The sequence below is a fragment of the Lagopus muta genome, chromosome 6, assembly GCF_023343835.1.
Source record: "Lagopus muta isolate bLagMut1 chromosome 6, bLagMut1 primary, whole genome shotgun sequence".
Classification (NCBI taxonomy): Eukaryota; Metazoa; Chordata; class Aves; order Galliformes; family Phasianidae; genus Lagopus; species Lagopus muta.
Genome location: NC_064438.1, coordinates 22,642,489 through 22,665,281, shown reverse-complemented (window position 1 = coordinate 22,665,281; position 22,793 = coordinate 22,642,489). Strand labels below are relative to the sequence as shown.

Genomic DNA, 22,793 nt, shown 5'->3' with positions numbered 1-22,793 from the left:
CTTACATTTATAAAACTATTAAGTTACAGATGAAGCTAAAGGAGCTTATTAGCTAGATACTAGCAGTCCTAAATTGTTTACACTCCCAAAACCCTCCAGCAGCACAAGGGCAGCAAACTCCAAAGAGCTGAAGGTTGAGGGAATGCTGCTCGCTGGAGTAGAGTGGCTGTTTTCACCACTGAAAGTAAAGACAACTTCTCTCCTGAACCTTTGGAATGAAACACCATTAAGCAACTGTGGGCCACAAACTGTAGTTGGTTCATACCTGCAGCTATGCACTTCTCTAGCACTTCCAGTCTTCACTCTAAAAGAAAAAGAAAAACAGACATTGAGTACTCCAGTTAGAATCAGCTAATAGCAATAATTACAACATGAACTGCATCTTGCAGGAAGTATGAGACCTTTGAGACTAAAGCCCACTTCTAGTAATGCAAGTTTTCATAAGGTGGTAACAATCCTCATTAGACTGCTCAATAATTGATCACAACACAAGCTACTCTACATTGAAATACAAGACTTAAATTTCATTTTATTTTTCAACTTCTTCTATGCTTCTGCTTAGGTTGTATACTAAGCTTATGGCTGCCTTGAAATACTTTACAGGAAATACAAGTTCTTTTATCTGTTTACAGGCAAGCAACCAAAACCATCATTCATCTACAAGAAGAGTTTTAAAAGGCTATTTGAGTGTGCACATCTTCCTTGTTTTGCAGGCCTCTTCATAACCTTTGTTCTGTATTCTGAAGAATACAATACAATAGAAGTGTGAATAAGTGATCTTTATTCTCTTCCATATACTTGGATATTTATCACATGTACTCACACCCTCTTTTCCACAGGGAGACCTCTTGGAAATTTTACATCCTTGTTCAATAATAGTAATAAAATATTATACCCTCTAAATGAGTACAGAAGCTTAAACAAAAAATTGAGTTTTCTTATAAATACTAATTAAGAAAAATAAAAACCAATCCAGGAATCCTGAGAAATGTAACTTGGTTACCTAAAATGCCTATTTTCAAAATTATGGATTCCCTTATATTTTCTAGAACTGGCTATTGGTGACACATTTTTGTTTTGTTTCAGAATAACATTTGGAATAATGACTTCAGAAGAAACAAACGTACCATTTCAGACACTAACTTCTACTCATGATCCTAGCAAATATTTTACCTGACTACACCTAATTCCACCTCACCCACATTCCTTTGCTTTTTTGATGTTTAATTAAATAGTATCTGTTTACGGCCCAAACGTGGCCTCTGATTCCTGCTAACAGCCCTGGCTTCAGAACACGTAATAGAAATGTTACTTTGTCTTCCACTTACTCTCAAACTTTAGAAAGTATTTAATCCAAATTGAAACGTCATAAATGCTGAGTTACGTTTCTGTGATAATCAACTTCAGTGAAATCTGAAACATACAGCTTGTTGGTCACGTAAATGCCTATGAATACACCAATAAGCAACTTTTTAAATGGTAAAAAGAAAACCTTCCCTGAGCACATATAACTATGTTAAACTAGAGAATTAATTTAAAAACTTCAAAGGAGATGAAGTACAGCTAACATAGCCAGAGGAAACCAGAATTCTTGGATCCTTTTAAGAAAAAAAAAAAAAAAAAATACACCTCACTGAATCAAAGACAAAATGTAACACAATAAAAGCTGCATGAAAGCGAGCAGCAAATCTGACAACCACCTGTAGAAAGCCTGGGAGAATGGTCTTAAATCATAACTGTTTCTCAAATCAAAATTGTTTCAATATGGCTCATATAATTGCATGCACAACATAAATACACTGAATACTTGATTCAAGTTCACACACCAGACAGACATAGCCCAAAGGCCAAGGAATCTGACAACTTTTTTCCTTCTCAGAAGAAATCAGAACTTGTATACTTCAGATGAAGGTACACAAGCTGGCATGCTCCTGCATGCAGATTCACTCCAGTTGAGCACCAGAGGCCAACAGCCAGCTGTTTTCACAGTTGCTTGAGCACGGGTTCTTCGTGAGGACAAAAAAACAACTAAGAGGTGTAAACTAGGACATCATATCTTTCACTAAGGCTTTTCCTGCAGTTCTCCTTCGTTACTGAAACGCTGTATCTGAGCACCAATGTGACTTCTAATTTCTGGCAGCTGGCAAGAACCATGACACCACCTGACACCCCCAGGTAGGAAAATGAAGCTTTAACGCTTGGCCCTGCCGCACCCAAGAGAGACAAAATATACCCACTGATGAGCAGAGCTGTAACTTCCAGTATGCCACACAGTACAAATAGAACTGCAGCTGGTAATGAAAACAAATGGCTCTGGCCGCTAAGTACTGGAGGATGGAGATGAGCCCAATAAATCTTGTGATACCACTTTGTTACTTAGTGGCAAAGCTTCGGTCTCCCCAGCACCCAGGACTATCTATAAGAGGTTACTGGATCAATTAATGGGTTCTGATCGATGAAATTACTGCCACGGTCAGCACCCGCCTAGACCAGTTAGCTCTGATTTCCGATTGCACCTTCCTGGAATTTAACATCCATGGACATCAAGCCTACCGCTTACAATTAAAAAGAAAACAGGTAAAACAGACATCATGGTGTCAACGTTCTCTCATGTAAATCAGTGTTAAGTCTGGACTCACGATGGATGCATACACATTTAGTACAGCCAATATTAAAAATTTTGAAATATAAAAATATCTATTCCAGGGAAGAAATTAAGGAGGAGAGCAATTACACATCTGAGAGTAAAGGAGCAAGCAGACTGCATAAGTGAGATTACAAATAGAGAGGCCTGAACAAAGTAGATCAAGTTTTAATGTGGCAGTTCAGATCACAACCCACAGAAGGCACACCACTTTCCAATCAACATCACATACAAGACAAAAAGACAACAGAGAGAGCAATGAGAAACCTGTCAGGAACTAGAGGCTCCTACATTGCCAGAAACTTACCAAGACAACCATACTTTCTAATCTGAGAATCTGCCATCTTCTCCTGCAACCTGGACGCCCTTGCACCTCTCAGCACCTGGAGCCACACAAGGCAATAGCTACTACTAGCCACTGTGCCTATTCATTTCTGCAGGCAGAGCTGTCAGATACTGTTTTCTCCAGTCTTACAGGCCAGAGGACTCAGCTGCACGCAGGTTACCAGACAGTCTGCACAGCCAGTTAGCACACAAACTGAACCGCCTGCTCAACAGTTTGCTCAACTACCAGAACCTGAGTTTATCCATTAACAGGTATAATAGGAAGAACAGACTAAAGAGTAAGAGAGGTGCTCATTTTGGAATCAGTGCAGTTTAGAACAAAAAAGGAGACGAGAAAATTCCCAATTGCTTTACGGTACCACACATGCCAAGGGAAGACTAATCAGCCGTAGCTTAACAGCTTATTTGGGTAAAAGACTGAGGTATACTGAACAGAAGCAAAATTCTCAGCTAAAACACTGTGTGTGCCTGCTTTTGGAAGCCATACTGCATCTCAACAGCCTCATCCATTTCAGCCAAAAAAATGAAACACTTTGAATTCTCTATCATTAGACCCAGAAGCAAAAACCTTGGGGAAAAGCCTCCCTGTGTAATGTCTATACACACAGCCTGCATAGCTCCACAGTAAAGTAAGCCTTTCTTTGATTTCATGGAATGAAATAGATTTCAGAGGGGAAGAGAATTCAGAGGGGGGAAAAAATATATGGTAAGTTTCTAACTAAAGACATCAGCATTCTGCACTAATGCACCCACTACAAAGAGGGAATACATTTTTACCATTTACTGCCAGCTTCAGAGTGAAAACAATTTTGATGTGTCCCAACTCCTAAAGTTCAGAATGTAACTGATCGAGAAATTGACTAAGCTTGAAATCCCACGTTTGCAACATATTTATATTATATGTCTGGCAACAGGCACAGCCGAGCTCTTTGCAGAATTGAGTGGATAAACTCTTACCTTACATCTGCAAAGAACTGAGGCCAACACTCCATTTTAAAGGATGAAAACTGATTCAAATCAGTTTCAAAAGCAGGTAATTTTTTATTAACTTAATTTTTATTAACTTGAAGAAATTTTACTACTAGCCACGTGAAGTTGTAACTCTCAAAAACATTTCATACTATTTCTTCTTCACAGGAAACCACTGTCGTTGCTGTGGGAACATTAACTTGGGAATATTTTGATTTCTGATTTCATTTGAGTTTTTGAACAAATCTAAGCATTCCATTGCAAAGGAGTTCTTCCTAAGCTTCCACTCAGGCTCTCTGAAAGTTTCACATTTGTCTTCATTTGATACACTTTGGTTTCTTCTTTTTTTACAGCATTTCAATATCTTCATATAACATGTCAAGTATAAAAACCACTGTAAATAATTGAGAAACGCGAGTTCTTCTGCATTAATTCACAGCCTAACACTGCCAAAAATCACCCCCAAACATATCAATAAATTTGCAGGGCATCATGGAACATTTTTCTGAGTATCACTCACAAATGCAGCACTACGCTTAAACTGAACTTCTCTCTGCCTAAGGCACCGCAGTGTCCGTTCTTAGCTAAAGTTACATAAGTAGATCAAGAGACTTCTTTCCTGCTGATTTCAGTAGCCTTCTACTGCACAAAGCACGCCTGTAGCTTTTTTGGGGACCCTGAAATACCCCACCCTGACTGCTAACCTTTGTGTTTAACGCTCAAGGACACCTGTGCCAAGGCAGCTTCATTTGCTCCTCTCTACGCAAGGCCCCAGAAACACTCCCTGCTGCAAAGGCTGGATCAGTCACTGCCAGACCTTTATGAAGGGCTGGGAAGGAAGAAGTTCCAAGGATCAAGGCTGCCCCTGTGCTTTGCCAAGAATTGGAAAGACTCAGCCCTTGCTTGTAGTTTCATGCACATATTTTCAGACATTCTTCACTTACATCTCCATCCATTTTTTCCATTCATTTTTCCTGGAAGGCACAGGATGACATCAGCTGCTTTCCACTGCTAACAGGAACTTTGTGACACAGCAAGTGCTACAAATACCGTTCTGGCTGCATGAGGCCACCAAACAGACACAAAACCCACTAATATCTTGCCAGGTTCTCTGAGTTTCTCTGCCTCACATTTAGATTCTACAGGTACTTCATACTTCCAGAATCAAAACCACACAAAGCAAACAACACGGCACACTGTCTTCTCTTTACCCTTACATTAGAAGTTACCCATTTCTTCCCCAAAAAGAAGAGCAGGATTCTCTGCATATCAACACCAAACATGGCATGTATCAGATATGCATGCATAATGACGTGTGTTTGGAGAACACCTAGTACCTCTCTGCCTAGGACCAAATATATTTGCTATATGCAAACAATTCTTAATTAAACTTTCCAGGTTGTGTTTCCAGAGAAGACTAGCTATAAGGTCTCCAAAAAGATGAGATAAAAACGTGGAGAAAATGCACATGTACCATTCAAGATAATCCTACTGCAGATCCAATGTAAGCCATTCCTTTTGACGTTAGAACAGAGCATAACTTTTCCCTCCCCAGCTATCTTTCCCTACCTGTGTATAATGAGCCCAGGGAAGGAAGTGATCCAGGTCTGACCTAGCCTACCAACAACAGGAAACCAGCAGTTTTAACCCAGCCATCTTTCCAGCTTCAACTCACTGCACAACCTCACAAAAGCTCCAGGCAGCATAAAGGAAAGGGGAAACATTTGAAAGATGGAACAAGCTTCTTTCCAGAGCAATACCAGCATGTGCTCATTCAGATGACTCACGGATTTGCACTATCAGACATAGGTGCTGAGTTTGTCAGAATTAATTCTCTTCTCATAAACCATTTTTAGTTTTAAAGGTCCCAAATGATGAGGGTTCCACTATTTCCATTACTGACACACTAAGGTTTGTGCATGTTCTTATACAATTACCTTCACTTTCCAGCTCTGCACCCATGAACCATTTCCATTATTTAAAGATGTCTGCCCCTTCCTTAACAGTATAATTCAGCTTTTTAAATCAAAAGTAAACCCTTAGCAACCTTGTCTTATCAGCTTTTGCTTAAATTACTTATCAACCTTACCTCTTCTCTTCAAGTTTAACGCCTCTCTTTCAACAGCCTTTACAAATATAGCTAACTTCATTCTGGGCTGAATTCCAAATTCCCACAATCTTCCCACATATCCACCCCTGACATAACATTATTCTTCAACTGCACAATTATGATGCCAAAAAAAAGTTAGCACAGAATGAAAGCAATAAACATTTAAAAGAAATTAAAAAGAAAAACAAAACCCTCCTGCTATAGAATTTCTGGACCTACAAAAAATGTCAGATAAAAGTTAATTTCTTACTTGTCTCCAACCCTGATGTAACTGTTTTTACAAACAGCATAACAACACAGTCAATCCAGAATGGATTAACAGGTATTATCCCCTAAACTCCAGTATATACACCAAGTAGGATTTCCTGCCCTTACACATCTGAACCATCATATTTTGCTCCATGAACCACTGGAATTCCTGGAAATGGGCAGTGTGCAAAGTCTCTCTTTTTGCACTGGCTGGCAACAGGTACACAATAAATTTGTTACACAGCTCAAAGCATCTGCCTTCCAAGAAACACAACTGACTGCTTTGTTTGGACTAAACAATGTCACTGTCTTAAGCATCGTTAAGAAGATTTTCACAAAATGGAGACTTAATGCCATTCTAAAGCCTGGCTGTATCTACTCAATGCACTTGGCAAACATGCATTTCTACGGTGTTCTATCCATTTGTCATTATGTCTTTCACAGAACAGATAAACAGTTTTTGAGTCTGCAATAGCCTACTTCCAAGTGTTGGTTGAAACTGCCTAATCACATGCCTGCTACAACACTACAGGCAAAAATTAAGTATGGTTATTGGAGAACACTTCAAAATAGAAGAATTGCACAATCTTGATTGTTGGCATTGAGTAGTACCAACATTTGCTTTTGATTGTTACTGTAAACTTAGAAACAGTTTATATTGCTTGTGCCACTTTGTTCTGGCTAGCAGAAACCAGAGGATGTCAGCTGGGGAGTCAGGAAGAGAAGCAGGAAAAGAGGCAGAGAGCTTTAAGAGGATGTGACAATGCTGAAACATATAAGAATGCTTAAGAAAGCATGCTTAATATCCTAGAAATCCAAACGTTCATGAATTCCACAGGTTCGCCTGATGAAGTTGAGGAAACTACCACGGTGTATCACTATTACACAAAGAATGATCCAAAAGCAGTCATATAGCATATAAATGCTTGAGCTCATGCATGACACATCCCTCTGCCACACATCAACCACAGCTCCCTGCCTGCATGGACTGTGGGACTCAGGCATTGCCAGACAGCTGAGAACCCACCATTCATCTCCAGGATTTCCTCATTCCAAATTCGAGGTACACACAGCTTTCTCAGCAGGAAATATGCTGAAGACACTGCAGTGGTAGGAAAGAAAAAATAATTCCGGTTGATTTTCTGAAGCACTGTTCTCAAAAAAGATTTTAAGATGATACTTCTACTTTACAAGTAAAACAATGTTTTCTTCACTCATATTCCAAAAGCAGATTTCACTTTGCATAGATAATCAAAGGACATGAAAAACTGGAAGTGGACAGCATCCCCTAAAAGACAGAAAAAAAACTACTTGTATCCTATTTCCCATTCCCCCCTTCTTGATTTCTTGCCAATGTTAACGGCGGATCCAGTTACTGCCACTATTTTGAGCACCCTTCCACTACTGTATCAACAGTTTACTACAGTTCAAGCAGCCAATAGACTGCCCTCACTATTTGTTCACCTGATCTACTGCTTAAGAAAACCACTTGTGAATAGCCCTCCCACTGCCTGTAGAGCCTTAAAACAAAGTTTATGCAAATCAACAGCCAAGGAAGTACCAAGAACAAGCTTCCAGCTCTTCCTAATAAGGTATTTCCTACAACTCCATCCCCTCAACACCAACTCCTTATTCTACGCTAGGCCGGCCAAGGTCTGGCTCTTCATTAATCCCTCCTGCCCTTAACAAGCAAAGGCAGGATCATGTTTTCATTAATCTTCATGGCAGACAGGGACAACAGACCTTCTAAGGCAACAATCAGACCGTGGCTGACCACTCCCCGAAGCAGGCAAGGATATTAAACCCCCCCCAGAAGACAGCAGCTCGCAGTGACGTTGTACTCTTCCTATAAGACAACTGCTTTCCCTCCTCCACTCCCAGTCAACTACATTCCAGCTTGGACAAATTGCATTTTACATTAAAGAAAAACAAAGCATCCACAAACAGATCACCTTTCACTCGGAATGCCAGTCCTCCCCAGACGCAGACAGACAGACAGACGTAACGACAGACTGTGACCCTGGCTCTCAATTCCGCTCAGCAAATGCCGCACACACACACAAGGCCGGCCACACCGCCTAGCTAGCTGCTGCTGCTGTACAAATATAGAAAGTGGAACAAGCATTTCAGCAGAAGGGATTCTGCTCAGCTCTCCAGGAGGGAGGAGCAGGGAGCTGAACTGGCCCAAGCGCTTTACCCATACATGGTCTCCGACAGAGCCCGTAGCTAAGACAAGCTCCTCCACACACGCACACTCTCGTTCACCATCATGCTGTGTAGGGGAAGAAAAGATTGAAGTGTACAAACTTAAAGGAGTCGTCACTGTTTAGAAATGAGTCCAAGTTCATTTTGCTGAAAGTCCACCTCGGCAACACAGAAACTACCAATGCTCTTCTCCACCCGACAGAATTTGGCAGCAACTTGGAAGAGAGACAAAAACCTCCCTTCCAGGGAATCCCCACGTTTACCAGCATTTCAAGGACTGCTAAACTGGCCAGGTCTGCCTTGTTGGTTTTGGAAGCACACACACGTGTGGCATTTTTCACCCAAAACCTAACTACAGCAGTTTTTTTGAACCTTTTCTCCCTGTGCTGCTGCCTGTTTCTTCTATTTAGCATATCACATATTTCACATGGTGGTAAGTAACTAAGTTAGAAATTCTAGCAGAAAAGTTTTCTCATCTGAGTAAGTGTAAGCTATAACATTCACCTACACTAGGAACGTAGTACCACAGAACCAGAAATGCACTCACACAAACTTCCGTGCAGCCAAAACCCCTGAAGTAAATATGCAATCCCTTCTCCAAAGACCTTACACATGGATCATTCCCACCAGTAAATCCTAACAGCTCTTTTGACTGTGCAAGGATTCTTCACTGTTCCACTCAGGAATCATGCTAAGCACTCTGCGGTCATAACACAAAGACAGGCAAGACAATACAAGAAGAAATGCAATTCTTTGCTTAGTCAAGTTTTCACAAGACTTTTTTTTTTTTTAATTATTATTTAGAAGCTTAAATAGAAAACAGGAATTTGTGGACAGTAAATAATGAGCAGGTACAGCTGAGGTGGCAGGAAGATTTTAAGACAGTGATCTAGAAGGGAATCTAGCACTATAATGAGAGAAGAGTTTCCTTCACACTGTTTTACCTACAGGAACCACAAGACCCAGAGATGACATTCAAAACATTTCTGTTCCTGAAAGATCATTACTTTGTTGCTTTCCCACAGGAAGAAGCATTCAAAGCTTTACCTTGTAAAATGTTTGCAGGTACAAGGATGCTTGGTATCCATCCTGCAAATCTCTATAGTAAGTTAAGCAAGATGCTATCACTTTTGTACGTAGCCTTGGACAATGCCAGATACTTCAGTTACAGACTTCATAAATAACCATATCCTCTGGTTTGGGAAAACAGGCACGAATCTTCAGTTGGAAAGCCAACTGATTCTGAAGGATCCGTGGATATCACAGATATATATATATGCTGCAATCGCTCTTGAACCACGGTTTGAGTAAAAAGTAGCAAAGAATATTTATGGATGCAGTGAAAAACTGAATTTTAAATCAGATGTTTGAAGAATGATGGATTTACTTTGACATGTGTAATGCTGAAATCTAGCAAATAAGAACCACATTATTATTATGAAAGGCATAGTACAAAACCGCCTGCAGACAGAAGTGAAAGCTACTGCAAATACCTATTTTCTGAAAAACTTGAATTAATTTCAAGCAAAAACAATATAAGCCATTCTGGAACTTCAGCTGAGTTTTTCTAATAATCAAGAAAGAAATTGGTTCTGAGAGAACACATAGCATGCAACTGCAGAGAAACATTTCTCTGCAAAGGGAAGCCTGCTATGTACCAGCATGACACAGTGCCCACTCAGCAACCACTCACCCTCTCATTCACATTCTCACTTAAGACCTCCTCAAGATGTGCTGCTGAAAGGACAAAGAGCCCAAAGTGCCGACTCATTTGCCTACAACATCTAAACCAGCTATTCCAAATTACATTTACAACTAATTATAACCAACATGTGTAATCTAACAGGTAATTCTAAGACCACTTTGTATCATCTAGTCTAAAGATATCACATCAAGTCAAGTTGTTAAATTAGTTCTAAGTCTACAACAGTACTGGCAACCAAAATGTGCAGGTTGCCACTAGCACTCTGCCTCTAGCAGGATAGCCAGTAAAATGGCCAGTGCAAATTAAAAAACAGACCACAATATACTGAGAAGACTGAAGACAGTATGACAACGTGTGCACACAGGACAGAGAAGACAGCTCACGGACCATGATTCTAGTTCTGAGATAAAGCTTTCATAAAGTAAATAAACTCACACAAACTACCTACAAAACAGAAATTCTTTTCTGAGTTTAATGAAGTCTCCTGCTCAGCTTGGGGTCTTCATTACCTGCTCCTCACTGTTGCTGGCTGAATTCAGGGTGATGGAGAGTAACGTTCTTTCTTCTGCAACACATGGAGCTAAAATGGCTGAAAGTTCCACGCTTATCAAGATGCCAGAAAGACTTCCTTTACCTGAGATGACAACCATGCCTCATTACATTACTGTCATAAACAAACACACCTGCTCTGTCTATCACAGTCCAGACCTGTGAGCTATTCAATGCTACAGCAAGTCTTTGCAGATTTATCTGCCCTATGGCTTTAAAGCAGTTTACATTTTCTCCTTTGTCCTCCCCAGATCTCCTGCACCTAATGTATATTTCAGCTTTACGTGCTTGGATCGAGTGTGAACAAGATGATGTTTAAATGACACCCGGGAATTCCTGGAAGTGCAAATGCTGAAAGGCTCTTTTTTCACTGTTATGCCCCAAACATAAAGCATCTTGGCAGGACAACCGAGTGGAGACAGAAGAGGTGCTATCTGGCATTTTTCCATGTAACACAGGCAGTCCTGTGTCAAGATGAAGTACATTAAGACTGCTAGATACTTCTTCCATCAAAGCCTCTCTCCTGTCTCAAAAAAAAAAAAAAAATGGCAATAGGATAACAATTCAAGATACTGTGTTGCAAACCCTCAAGAGAAATATCATTAGAGGGCCCACACAACTTCTCCTAATTTACAACTCCCATTCCAATAAACAATTCAGTATTTTATTTTGCTTTGATTTATACTGTTGTGTTTTGTGTTTGTTTTTTTTTTTCCTCACCGAATATCTGACCAATGGATTAAAATGGTACTTCTCACATAAGGGCAATTACCAAGGCAACAAATATTTGCAAAACTCCTGGGGAATGGTAAACTAAAAGACAAGAAGCAATATTGAAAATGCCTAGATTGTAGTAAAGCATTAAGAAACTCAGGTCAAGTCTGATAAACAAGAATGCTGAACCATATCTGAGAACACTGGACTATTGCAGCTGCTTCAATAGCAAATCTCACATTATCCCTACTTAATGCTTCTGCTGGTATGTAGAGGTGCAGGCAGGTCCTGGAGCAGATACATAAATTCTGCCTGTACCCAGAGGTCTCCTCATCAGCAGCGATGCAACAGGACATAAAGCTGCTGGATGTATGCTGCACCCACCTTCCCATTTCCTACAACAAAGTAAAGGCGTAAGGATTTTCAAACGTATGCCACAGCAATGTTATTTCCAGTAAAACTACCTCTTACAGACCTGCATACAGATAACTCACGTTACACAGCTCCCAAGAATACAGCCAAGGGGAATGAAGCAGAAAAAAAGTTGATTGTGGACACGTGGTGCCAAGTCACTGCAGTGTTTTAATCTAGCTGATGAGCTATGCTATTAAAAAAAGCAATAAAAAAGACAGCTAAAGGCACTAGGAGGTTATTCAGCAATTATTGTGACTGCTAGTTCAAAGATCTAAGCCTGAAGTAACAGACAAATACAAGCAAAAAACAAAAAATAAAACAAATCAAGATGCTCAGGAAGGCCAAGCTCTCGCAGATCAGAAGCAAAGCATGTTTTAAGGTGAATATCCCCATCAAGTTTTTTCTAGATCAAGTGAGCTCCTGTCGAAACACACCCCAGGAGCACACTGAAGCGGTACAACGGGAGAAAGCTGCAGCGTTTGAAAAATGCACCCACGACTTCTGGCAGAAAGAATGTCCGTGCCTTGAAGGTGAGCACGTCCGAGCCACGAATCCTCGGGAATTCGAAGGAGTAAAGGTTCCATGCTTTATTATAACGCAGCCTCCCTATTTCCTCCTCATAAACAGTCCTATAAAAATCTCACGCTCTTATTAACCTTTATTGCTCCGACACGCGTTTACCATTCGGCTTCTCCTGATTTTTATATTTTGCTCCAACGGCGTCTACCACCACTCCCCACGCCTGAGGCTGCACAACTCGCACGGCGATAACATCCAGCCCCGTACTCACCCCCACCTACCCAGCCTCCCCCCTCACCAGCCCCAGAGCACGAACCCGCTCCCGGCACAGCTCCGGCCCCGCTCGGCAGGGCCCCACGCCGCCGCCCGGTCGCGCCGCCGCTCTCCCGCCCCCCACCGGCGGCGCCGCCCCGGGCCGCACTCGCAACCGCACTCGCAGCCGCAGCGCCCCCCGCCGCCGCCGCCCCGCGGCCCGAGGCGCTGTCACCGCTCGGATCGCGGCCGACGGCCTCCGCAGGCCCGGAGCGCGGCGAGGCAGCCAGAACCACGGGGCGCCGCGCGGAAGGAGGCGGCGGGCGGCCCCCGCGGCCCCAGTCCTCCGTGCGGTGCGGGAAAGCGCGCGGGGGGGAGGAAGGCGCGCCGCGGAGGCCGCCGCCGCGGCCCGGGTGGGCTGGGGACCGAGCGCCCGGGGAGCGGGGCGGGAAGGCGGCCGTTACCTGCGCGAGGCGGGTCGCGCTCTCCGCGGGCTCTGCGCCGCTCCTGCCCGGCCCGGCCCGAGCTCCTCCTGCCGGCCGCCGCCCTCACCTGCCCCCGGAGACCCACCCGCAGCCGCTCGGCTCCCTGCGCCGCCTCGGGCCGGCTTCGCAAGATGGCGGCGCTTCCGGGAGAGACCACGCCGGGCGCGAGGCGGGGGGAAGCTAGAGCCGGCTGCTTCCCTCAGCCTTGGGACGGACCTTCCGTGCTCCGTGCAGCCACCGCCGCGCTCCCCCGCGCGCTCCCCGGCGGTGCGCCCAACCACCCGCCCGCCCGGCCGCGATGGGGGTGGCGGCAGCTCTGGGCGCTGGGGCGGCGCGGTTGCTTTTCTACCCGACGCTGCTGTACACGGCGCTGCGGGCGCAGCTGCCCGCCTCCCGCCGGCCCTGGTTCCACCGCATCGACCGCGCCGTGCTGCTGGGAGCGCTGCCGCTGCGGGGCCGCAGCCGTAGGGTAAGGGGGCGCGGCGGGGCGGGCCGGAGGAGCCCGGCAGCGCCTGACGGTGGCTGTGCCCGCAGCTGGTGGCCGAGGAGAACGTGCGCGCCGTCCTCACCCTGAACGAGGAGTACGAGACCCGCTTCCTCTGCTGCTCCGCGCAGGTGGGCTCCGCTCGGCCTCGTGGCGGACCGGGGAGCGGGAGGTGGGAACGGGACAGCGGGCGGGGGGACCCCTCGCCTCTCCTCTCTCCGCCTCGCCGCGGTCACGGCACCGCCGCGTCTCCCTGTCGGTGTCTTGGTAGGCTCCGGGTGTTCTTCCTCGAGGGCGCGAACCGGAGTTCGAGCGGGTGAACGTGCCGCTTGTTGCAGGAGTGGGAGGCGCTGGGAGTAGAGCAGCTGCGCCTCGCCACCGTGGATCTGACTGGAGTCCCCACGTTGGAAAACCTGCACGAGGGCGTCGAGTTCATCCTGAAGCACCGCGAGCGCGGTAACAGCGTCTACGTGCACTGCAAGGCGGGGCGCTCCCGCAGCGCCACCGTGGTAGCGGCCTATTTGATCCAAGTAAGGAGAGCTCTCTGCTGAACGGGGTTTGTTTTCATCGACTGTGTGCAAACACAGCCGACCGCTGCTACCAGCGTTTGCTCGAGAAACACCTGAGCAAGCGCTGCTGCATTCGTATTCCATGATTTTAGAGTTTGGAATAGACACTCATTTCAAAAGAGGTAAATAGTGAAGCCCCAAACTCACGCTGTTGTCTGCTTTGTAGAACCTGGCAAATGTAGGGTAAACGAACAATCAGCTTAGATTTGCTGAACAGCGGTCGAAGCTTTCTTTGATGATCTCATTTATCTTTGTATCCCTCACTTGCCTGCACTTATGGCACAAGTTATTAACGCTGACAAAGATGGCCTGATTTTACTGGAAAGAGAAACTGCTGTTGTGCCAGAGCTCTGAAATGTTATATGATGCTATCTGTAGTGGCTCTGGCAAAGTAGTCATACTTCAAGAAGCTCTTTGGACCACTGGGCCATTAATATAGCAAGTTCTGAGCAGGTTCTGAGAGATTCTGAGATTCTTAATTGATTCTAGGTTCACTGAGCAGATAATGGTCTGTTTCTGTTGTTCAGACCTTTTCCTTGGCTGTCTGAAATGGTGAGCCTTTCTACACTTCTTGGTAAATACAACTCAGGATCAAGGGAAGTAGCACTGGCTTTCTGAGTTCCCTGCAAAGCTAAGTGGGTTGGCACTGAAAACAAAATCCCACATATAGATCCTACTGATGGTGCCGCTGAACACTCCTTGGAAAATCTTTCCGTAGTGATGCAGTGACTCCTTAAGTACCAGGGTAATAGTAATGTTTTAATAAAACACTACCCTTTCTGTCTGGTGGGACTGGGACATGAAACTATTCACAACATGTAGGAATTCTGAGTGAGATAGACAGTGAAGGTCCTAGGCAGCACCATCCATCCCTCCTTAACTGAGGAACTCATATCATGAAACTGCAGTGAGATTCAGGCCCTTCTGAGGAAGTTTAAGTAAATAGAAGGGATAAAGATGCCAGTTCTTAGACAGTGCTAACATTGCCTGTAACATCCAAAGGGGGCTCCTTTAACTGGTGCAAGGATGGAATGGATTTTCACTTCCAGGGTTTCTGCCTTTTCAGCTGCATCACTGGAGCCCTCAGGAAGCAATAGAGGCTATTGCCAAGATCCGTCCCCACATCCTTATTCGGCGTAAACAAGTCCAGGTCCTGGAGAGTTTTCACAAGGATGTTACTGCTGGGACAACTGCAGAGCGTCAGTGAGAACTACCAAAATCTCAGACTCAGCTCTTTTAAGTATTGTACTTCTTGACCCTCAATAAAGAAATTTTTATATAAATTATGGTAAAAGAGAGTTTGGGCTGTTTCATTATGACTTTTTCTCCATATGGCCACTTTTTTTTTTGGAGTGCTATCATTCTCACCTGCACATGAATGTTGGGCTGAACCACAATCCATGGAAGTCTTTGTAATATTTGCAGCCAATAAAAGAAAACTTTGTCTCAGCAGAGACTTTATTCAGATTCTTACCCAAGGGATTACAGTGCCAACAGAGAGGGGTAGGAGGAAGTGGTCTTAATTCCATCTTTTACCAATAGTATGTTATGGTTACAGGTGGGGATTTCCTGTACAGTAAAGGAAGCCAATGCTCATAAGAACAATCTCCTTCTTTATGCTTGGTGATGACACAGCAATAAGCAAACTCCCAGATTGTTACCACTCCTCTAGGAGAAGTGCCGAATAACGCAACCTACTTGGGGTCAGCTCTGGAATCTGTCTGCTGTAAATATTTCTCCCAGCCTCTCCAGCAGTAGCAACACAGGAACGTTTAAGTGGGGACATCCCTGGAGGACAGACAGCGCAAATCTAACTCTGTGACTGACAACGGCAGTAACACGTAGTCTCCCAGGCAGTTAAAACTTACCATCTGTGCCAAGGAGGGTGTCCTCCATCTGCTATAGGATTTGTGGATGGGTTCCAAGCTAAAAAAGCCACTTGCTGTGGTTTGGGCCTCAAACACAAGCAGCTTATCATCAAGGGGATCACAGTAATAGCATTTAGTCCATCTGAAATCTAAGATGCATCAGTTCAGCTTTAATAGTGCTATCTAAAAGACCAGGCCTGTACTTCCTCTGTGCAGATGGGCTCTTTACTGGATGTTGTGAGCTTGTAGTAATTGGGACTGGTGCTGAGGGTGGTGGGTACCTCTGAGCTGCGCAGCAGAACACCATCACTGCCTGTCCTATTACTGGGGCTGTTCTTCCCCATTAGGCCAGGACAAACTGCAGGTTAGTGAGCAGCACTTTGATGCCACTTGTGACTGTTACAACAGAGGTGGCTGGGTTAAGTTTAAAAGTATTTGCATCGCCCTTTTTATAGCGGTCTCGAAAAACGTAGATGCTGCCATTGCAGCTGGCAATCTTCCAGAGGGATGGTACTGAGGTCCAGGCATCTGGCAAGCACAGCCGGGTGAAGCTATCCAGTAAGGGATTATAGCAAAGCAGCGAATCCCCCTCAGCTACAATGAACACCACATCCTTGTGTACAGCAGCATGCATGCGCCCTGCAAAAGGCAGTACGTATGGCTTCACGTGGCATTTCTCTGTGTTGGTATCGTAGCACTGAATAAGCCGAGACGGCTTGGTGAAGAAGTCCAAATCATTTTCCTCCCCGCCCAGCAGGTAAATGACACCATTAAGATTTACACCTGCAGCCCCAGAGACAGCCACTTCCAACTGGCTGGTCTCTGTCCAGACATTGTCTCGTACTCTGTAATATATGACAGCATTAGAGAGAGTGTCTTGCAGAGTTTTGCCCCCCAGGGAGTATATTGCATCCTTGCTTGGCACGGAGACAAGAGTGTGCTGGAGCCGGTCACGGGGCAGAGGGGCACACCATTCCCAGTCTATAGTTGCATTGTTGCATTTCCACATGCGGCGTGGAATGGAGCCACCAACAACGTATAGGTCACTACCATGCTTGCAGGCTGCTGTGATCTGGTGACACAAGCTGTTCTGGCCACTCACACTGATGGAGTCATCATCAGCACAATGCAGAGAGACAGCGAGTGAATGTGTTCGCGATGACTCCTTTCCAATCAGGTAGATGTGAACATTTTCTCCAATCACCTAAGAAACGAGGAATTTGTCAGTCTTAGTAGAACTTGGCCTGTTTACACGAACATCAGTGATGCCTGAGACTGATTTTTATCAGCATTTTGGAGCCCACCTACGAGCCTGAGGCATGCACTGTGCTTGCCAAGCCATGCTACCCTAGAGCATGCACTCATATCTGACATAGTAAAGTTATCAACAGACTTCACTGGAATCTTTGTGGCTGCAGTCGAGTGAAGGGATGGTGCCATTGCTGATGGAGTAACTATTACAAAGAGAATGCCAAAATACAATTTCTCAATGGTCTTTCAAACAACTGAGCATCTGCTAAAGGGAGTTACTTGTGGCAATGCTCTAACCACCAGTGAAAGCTACCTCAGGTTAACATTAAAAAAAAAAAAAAGCAGTCAGTGGGGCTGCTAGTTATAACAATGAAAGTATTCCTTATGCAAACACAATGAACTTCAATGGCATTTGTGTTGTAACTTTCAATCGCACCTGTGGGCAGAATATACCCTGCCTTGAGAAGTGCAGAATTACTAAACAGCCTAGAAAAAAAGGTCTTTTTATACCTTCAGACTTGATCGCAGAGTCTCTGAAAAGCCTGCACGCTCCTCCTTGTTGAAGTTGATCCAGGTTTCTATGGCAGCTGTTGGATTCTGAGAACATGGAACACCATCTGTGGTTTGGGGATAGAAAGAAATTTATGGTATCTAGACATAGGTACCAAAGAACATCTTTTCCTGCAACTCCTTCACCCCGTCCCACAACAAGCCCTACCTTCTAGAGAAAGAAAAAGGACAAAAAAATACAGAGGTTTATACATTTGGGCAGGCATGATCAGTAATGCCAGCCTAGCAACTACAATGAAGTTTCCTTGTTCAAGTAGCAGGAGATAGAGCTGGCAAATCTAAAGCATTTTACATAGATTTGGACTAGAACTTACGTCTAAGAGGAAGAGAGCAGGGAAGAGACTCTATGTTGTTTTGTGACTGTGAAAAGCATTATCTTAATTAAGCATTTAGGCATAAAAATTCTCTTATTTAAAATTCTCAGCATTTGCATTTCTTGAATCACTGACTGGTCCTGGAAACTCATCAAGCAAAGGTCATCTGCAGGAACTGTTCAGTCTTGAGGGTCAGCTCTCTGACAGCGTACCGAGAACATCTCTGTCATTGCTATCCTGTCAACATTTGGAAATCCCCTGTGAGCTGCTGTAGCTTTCTTTAGTAGTGTGACACTGAGCATAACAGACTGCATCAGATTTCTACCAGTTTCCAGGCATAACTAAAAGTTTGTTACGCTGCAGACTACTGCATCATCACCATCAATATAGTACTTAGAAAGTATCTCCTTGTAGTCTGAAAGTCAGCTAGCTGCTCTAACACTCACTATTAAGTCTGCGTTCATCAAGAGGATTCCCTTTTAAAGGCTCCTCTCACTTTGCAATTTGCTCTCACAACAAACCCTGAATTCAGCCATGCTGAAGGCATCCTACAAATTCCAACTAAATCTTTTTCTCCCCACTGAAAGGATTGAGGAAAAGGGAGGAAGAAAAGCAGGTAATTTTTCTCTATTCAACAGTAAAAAAAGCATTTCTGTGAGCTACCTGTTGGATGTAGTGGTTAAATGGAAAAACTTGGATTTTAAAACTGATCATGGGACACGATAAAAGGAAAGCTTAACAACTTACTATCTAATGACTTTTTTTTAATCCTTGCTAGTAATAACTTCTATTTAATTGCACACTGACTACACAAAGAAGCAGCAATTGCAAAAGTTCTTCCCTACCAGCACTGAAAGTGTATTGCAGCTCTTAATCCATTTTCATGAGCTAAGTTTAACCATGAAAACAGTGACATTAATCTATATATGAAAATAAATGACATGGAAAAAAAAATTCTTAAGCAATTATTTTACTTCAGGACCACAAACACTAATGGTCATAGTCCTTTGAACTATGATTACTATGTGAAATCATTATAAGGAAGGGTTAAAGGGTGATTGACTTCTATAGCTTTACTTCAGAACTTTAGTATTTTGTTTTTAATGAAGTCACAACTTAAGTCTAAAAATTGTAGCTAGGGATAGTTACCAAAACTGCCCTACTTTTATCATTGTTTTTGAGCTCTCAGTACATATTCTGAACTGGTCTTTGACTCTGAATTCCTTTAACTGCAAAATAAATACTGCAGTACTGCATTGCAACATGTGTAAAGACTCAACGTTAGAGGATACTTTAAGTCTTACCACACAGATTTGTTAGTATTTCAAAGAAGCCAATCATGGTAGGTGTATTGTTATATCAGCACACAAAACATTGACACACAAAGTATATTATTTTACTTGTTTACAGAGTTATTTTCTAAATAAAGCAAGAAAGAGAATCTCTGAGGATCCAAGTCCAACACATTTGAATGTATGAGCTTCTTTTCTGTTCCTGCTTCCTCTTACAGTGATATGCAACTGTACAAAAATTGAGTTGTGACTGAAGCATCAGGAAAAAGCTTTAATGTACTGCCTGTACCTATGAGGGCAGCAGAGAATCTTTAAGGACTGGTGTCGAATGAAGTAAGTTGTTACTGTGCTGACACACCCTTCACAACACTAGGTCACTGCATCCATTACATTTACATTACAGGTAATTACTGTATTACCTAAGATGTTACAATGCCTCTGTGTCAGTCAGCTGAGTGTCTAGCCTTAATAATCCTAGTAATTATATAAAATTGTTAATAACACTAACAGAATCTAGAAACATGGCCTGTGTGTTCAAGCCTTACAAATGTTGACTTGTTGCACTGTAATGTTAAATGACGAAGAATTAAAACAAAAACATGCTCATAAGATGTTTATTTTATAAGGCTTATTGGTTTTATTTTTAACGCAAACAAAAATAAACGATGTTGAACGTTACTAAGTGATGTTTAAAAACCTGGAATGCTTTCAGTCTGTTGACTCAGAAACTGCTGAGAATTAGCAGCGTTCTCTACGTCTCTTTTTTTATAGCGTAGATCCTTCATTTCCACTGACAGTTTATGGTGGAATTTTTTTCTGATTAAATTATCCAGACTGTTTTGCATTGCTTAGCTAAGCCTCTGAATAGACAGTGATTATGAAAGCTTGTATCTTTCCATCTGTTTTATCCCCGCTAGACTCTCAGACTGAAATTCTCTTCCCATATGCAGGTCATGGCTGGCCTCCAGAACTCCTTACCTGTAAGGATGTCTGTCAGTAGGCGAAGAGGTAGGTGCAGGAACTCTTCCGTGTCTTGCAGCTGAGACAAATGTGACTTTGCACAGTGTTTGGCAGCCGTGTAGAGCTCCATGTCACTGTGCTGGTCTGCCAGCCACATCACCTGCAGACAGTTCCTGACCTGCACCGTACGGGCCAGAAAACGGGAACATTCTTCAAAAAGGGCAGTCAGCTGGTACATATCTGCCACTTCATAGGTTTCCTGCAACTCCTCGGCCCTCAGCTTTACAGTCCCATGGTAAATATAGTCCACAAGGAGCTGAAAGACACTCTCGCTAACATCCTGCAGCTCTATCACCCGGTTGTGAGCCTCCTTCAGGTTAGAAGTGAACATGGAACGAAAAAAGCAGCTCTGAGCTGAGAGGACCAAACGGTGCAGCTGGAATTCTTTGCCTTCCACTGATATTGTAACGTCAGCAAAAAGCTCATCCTCCAAACATAATTTCATAATTCCCTGGGCCACGCGGCCTGAGTGCGAGCGGTCAGTGAAGGTGTAGTTAACAAAGTAGTTCTCTTCAGCAGAGGAGCCTCCAGTCTCTTCTGACGAGTCCATGGTGCCACACAGATCAGACCTCCAGCAATCTGTGAAATCACATTATTATAAGGCTTTCTCCCTCCACTAACAAGATTATGCAATCTTTCGGGATACAGGGAAAACCAAGCGTGTTGGTAAGCAGCCAGCATATTTCAGAGACTGAACATAAATAGCACAGCCAGAAGCTTCTGCTGGAGTTTCAGAAACTAAAACAACTGAAACAAATTAGAAGTTGGCATGATTAAAATTGTAATATAGACCAAACTTCCAGTGAGCACAGCATCCCAGCAGAATCAGAAAATTTGCATATCTTTCCACAACTCATTTCACTGACACAAAGAAATACTTGCAAAGCCAGGGAAAGTGACACTACTGCAGCTGGGCTAGGTGGGACAGAAAGGGGTTAAAGTATTGTACTGCAAAGAGCAGAGTTAATTAGCATCCAAAAACAATGTGATGAAATTTTTGCAGTGCACCACGTAATGTGATTTTGTTTTCACCAAAAAGTCTGCCAGACACAACTACCAGTCCTTCAAGCTAACTACATGAGGTAACTGATGGCCACGTTGTGTGGCCACAGATTTTCAGCATGCAAAATAACTTGCTACATGCTTTTAGTCACCGTTTCCCAAGTGACAAGGACAACTCAGTCTGCAATACTGCTGAGTAGGCAACGGAGACAACTGGGAGTGTTCTGGGTTGAAGAAGCTTCAGACCCAGCTAAGGATTGCTGTGGGAAAGAGGCTTTTCTTTAACACAGCTCCTGGCAGCATTAAGAACAAACAGAGGCCTGCTTGCATTCCCTCTAGTTCTACACCTCAACTATCCAACTATGGTGACTGAAAGCAAAACTGAACTGATTAATACTGAACATGACTTCCAATACACAGTTTCTCAAATACGTGACTTCTCTGCAGGAGGTTAATGGTTACTTTCCCATGCCTTCAAACACGCATGTTCCTGCAGCAGCTCTGCTGGTGCAGGACAGCTCCTAATTCTTCACTCAGGCTTTGCTCACTGGTGGCAGTTCCTCCACCTCACGGGCTGGACAGGTCCCGCCATCCCGAACGGTCCGTCTTAAGTACGACCTCTTTGTTCTACGGCATTCTCGGACTGAATCACCATCTATTATGCTGTGCGAGACCGAGGAAACGACCCAAAACCCCTCAGCCCCAAGCTCCCAGGTTTAGCAGGTACGAGCCCGTCCCGCAGAGCTCCTAGTCCGGCACCCAAAAGCCGCAGCCCCAAAACCCACGTCACGAGCGGCTGCCCACAGGCCACGCAGCTCCCGAGGGCTGGGGCCGCGTCACGGGGAAGCGTCAGCAACGGCTACAGACCACGACGAAGGACGTGGGATTTACAGCAGACGCCTCAGAAAGCAAACGGAAAGGCCGATCCTCGGAAAGCTGATGGCACGCAGCGCACAGGACGGCCTCCGGGCGGTGAGCGCGGCGCTGCGGCACTCCGCACCCGAGCCCCCCCGCCTTCCCCTCCGCGCAGCGCAGCGCAGCAGGCCCCAGCTCCACTCCGCCCGGCGCGACACCCACCTGCGGCGCCTCCCTTCATGCCGCCGCCCCGGAGCCTCCCTCCACCTTCGCCTTCGCCGCCCCGGGGTGCCCCAGCGGCTCCCCCGCGCCCCTCACCCTGCGCCAGGCGCCGCCAGGCACTCGCCACTTCCGGCCTCCACCCGGAAGCGCCGCCGAAAAGTCCCCGCGCGCTTCCGGCTCCCGGGG

At 44.4% G+C, this 22,793-nt stretch overlaps 3 protein-coding genes across 16 annotated transcripts in view; 1 reads left to right on the top strand and 2 right to left on the bottom strand.

Annotated features, from left to right (window-relative positions):
* Positions 1 to 13,473, bottom strand: part of CELF1 (CUGBP Elav-like family member 1) — a 54,242-nt gene extending 40,769 nt beyond the window's left edge. For 5 of the 13 annotated variants that reach the window (XM_048947930.1, XM_048947929.1, XM_048947931.1 and 2 more), the window contains exons 1-2: positions 8,270 to 8,385; positions 266 to 304 (exon numbers count right to left, since the gene is read on the bottom strand). The gene's annotated coding sequence lies outside the window, so the exon portion shown is untranslated. The other 8 variants (XM_048947932.1, XM_048947937.1, XM_048947938.1 and 5 more) reach the window with 6 other exon arrangements.
* On the top strand, positions 13,459 to 15,534 carry PTPMT1 (protein tyrosine phosphatase mitochondrial 1). Its single transcript, XM_048947967.1, has 4 exons — positions 13,459 to 13,629; positions 13,695 to 13,775; positions 13,983 to 14,174; positions 15,280 to 15,534. Exons 1-4 carry the CDS (start codon positions 13,459 to 13,461, stop codon positions 15,418 to 15,420), a joined length of 585 nt encoding a protein of 194 aa, XP_048803924.1. The 3' UTR covers positions 15,421 to 15,534.
* Positions 15,535 to 15,677: 143 nt separating this feature from the next.
* On the bottom strand, positions 15,678 to 22,775 carry KBTBD4 (kelch repeat and BTB domain containing 4). Of its 2 annotated transcripts, none has more exons than XM_048947946.1 (4): positions 22,704 to 22,775; positions 20,487 to 21,107; positions 17,843 to 17,949; positions 15,678 to 17,285 (listed from the first exon to the last, which is right to left on the bottom strand). In XM_048947946.1, exons 2-4 carry the CDS (start codon positions 21,076 to 21,078, stop codon positions 16,425 to 16,427), a joined length of 1,560 nt encoding a protein of 519 aa, XP_048803903.1. In that variant the 5' UTR covers positions 21,079 to 21,107; positions 22,704 to 22,775; the 3' UTR covers positions 15,678 to 16,424. The 2 variants fall into 2 exon arrangements, with proteins under 2 accessions (XP_048803903.1, XP_048803901.1); XM_048947944.1 differs by having other exon boundaries at positions 22,608 to 22,753.
* Positions 22,776 to 22,793: the final 18 nt, after the last annotated feature.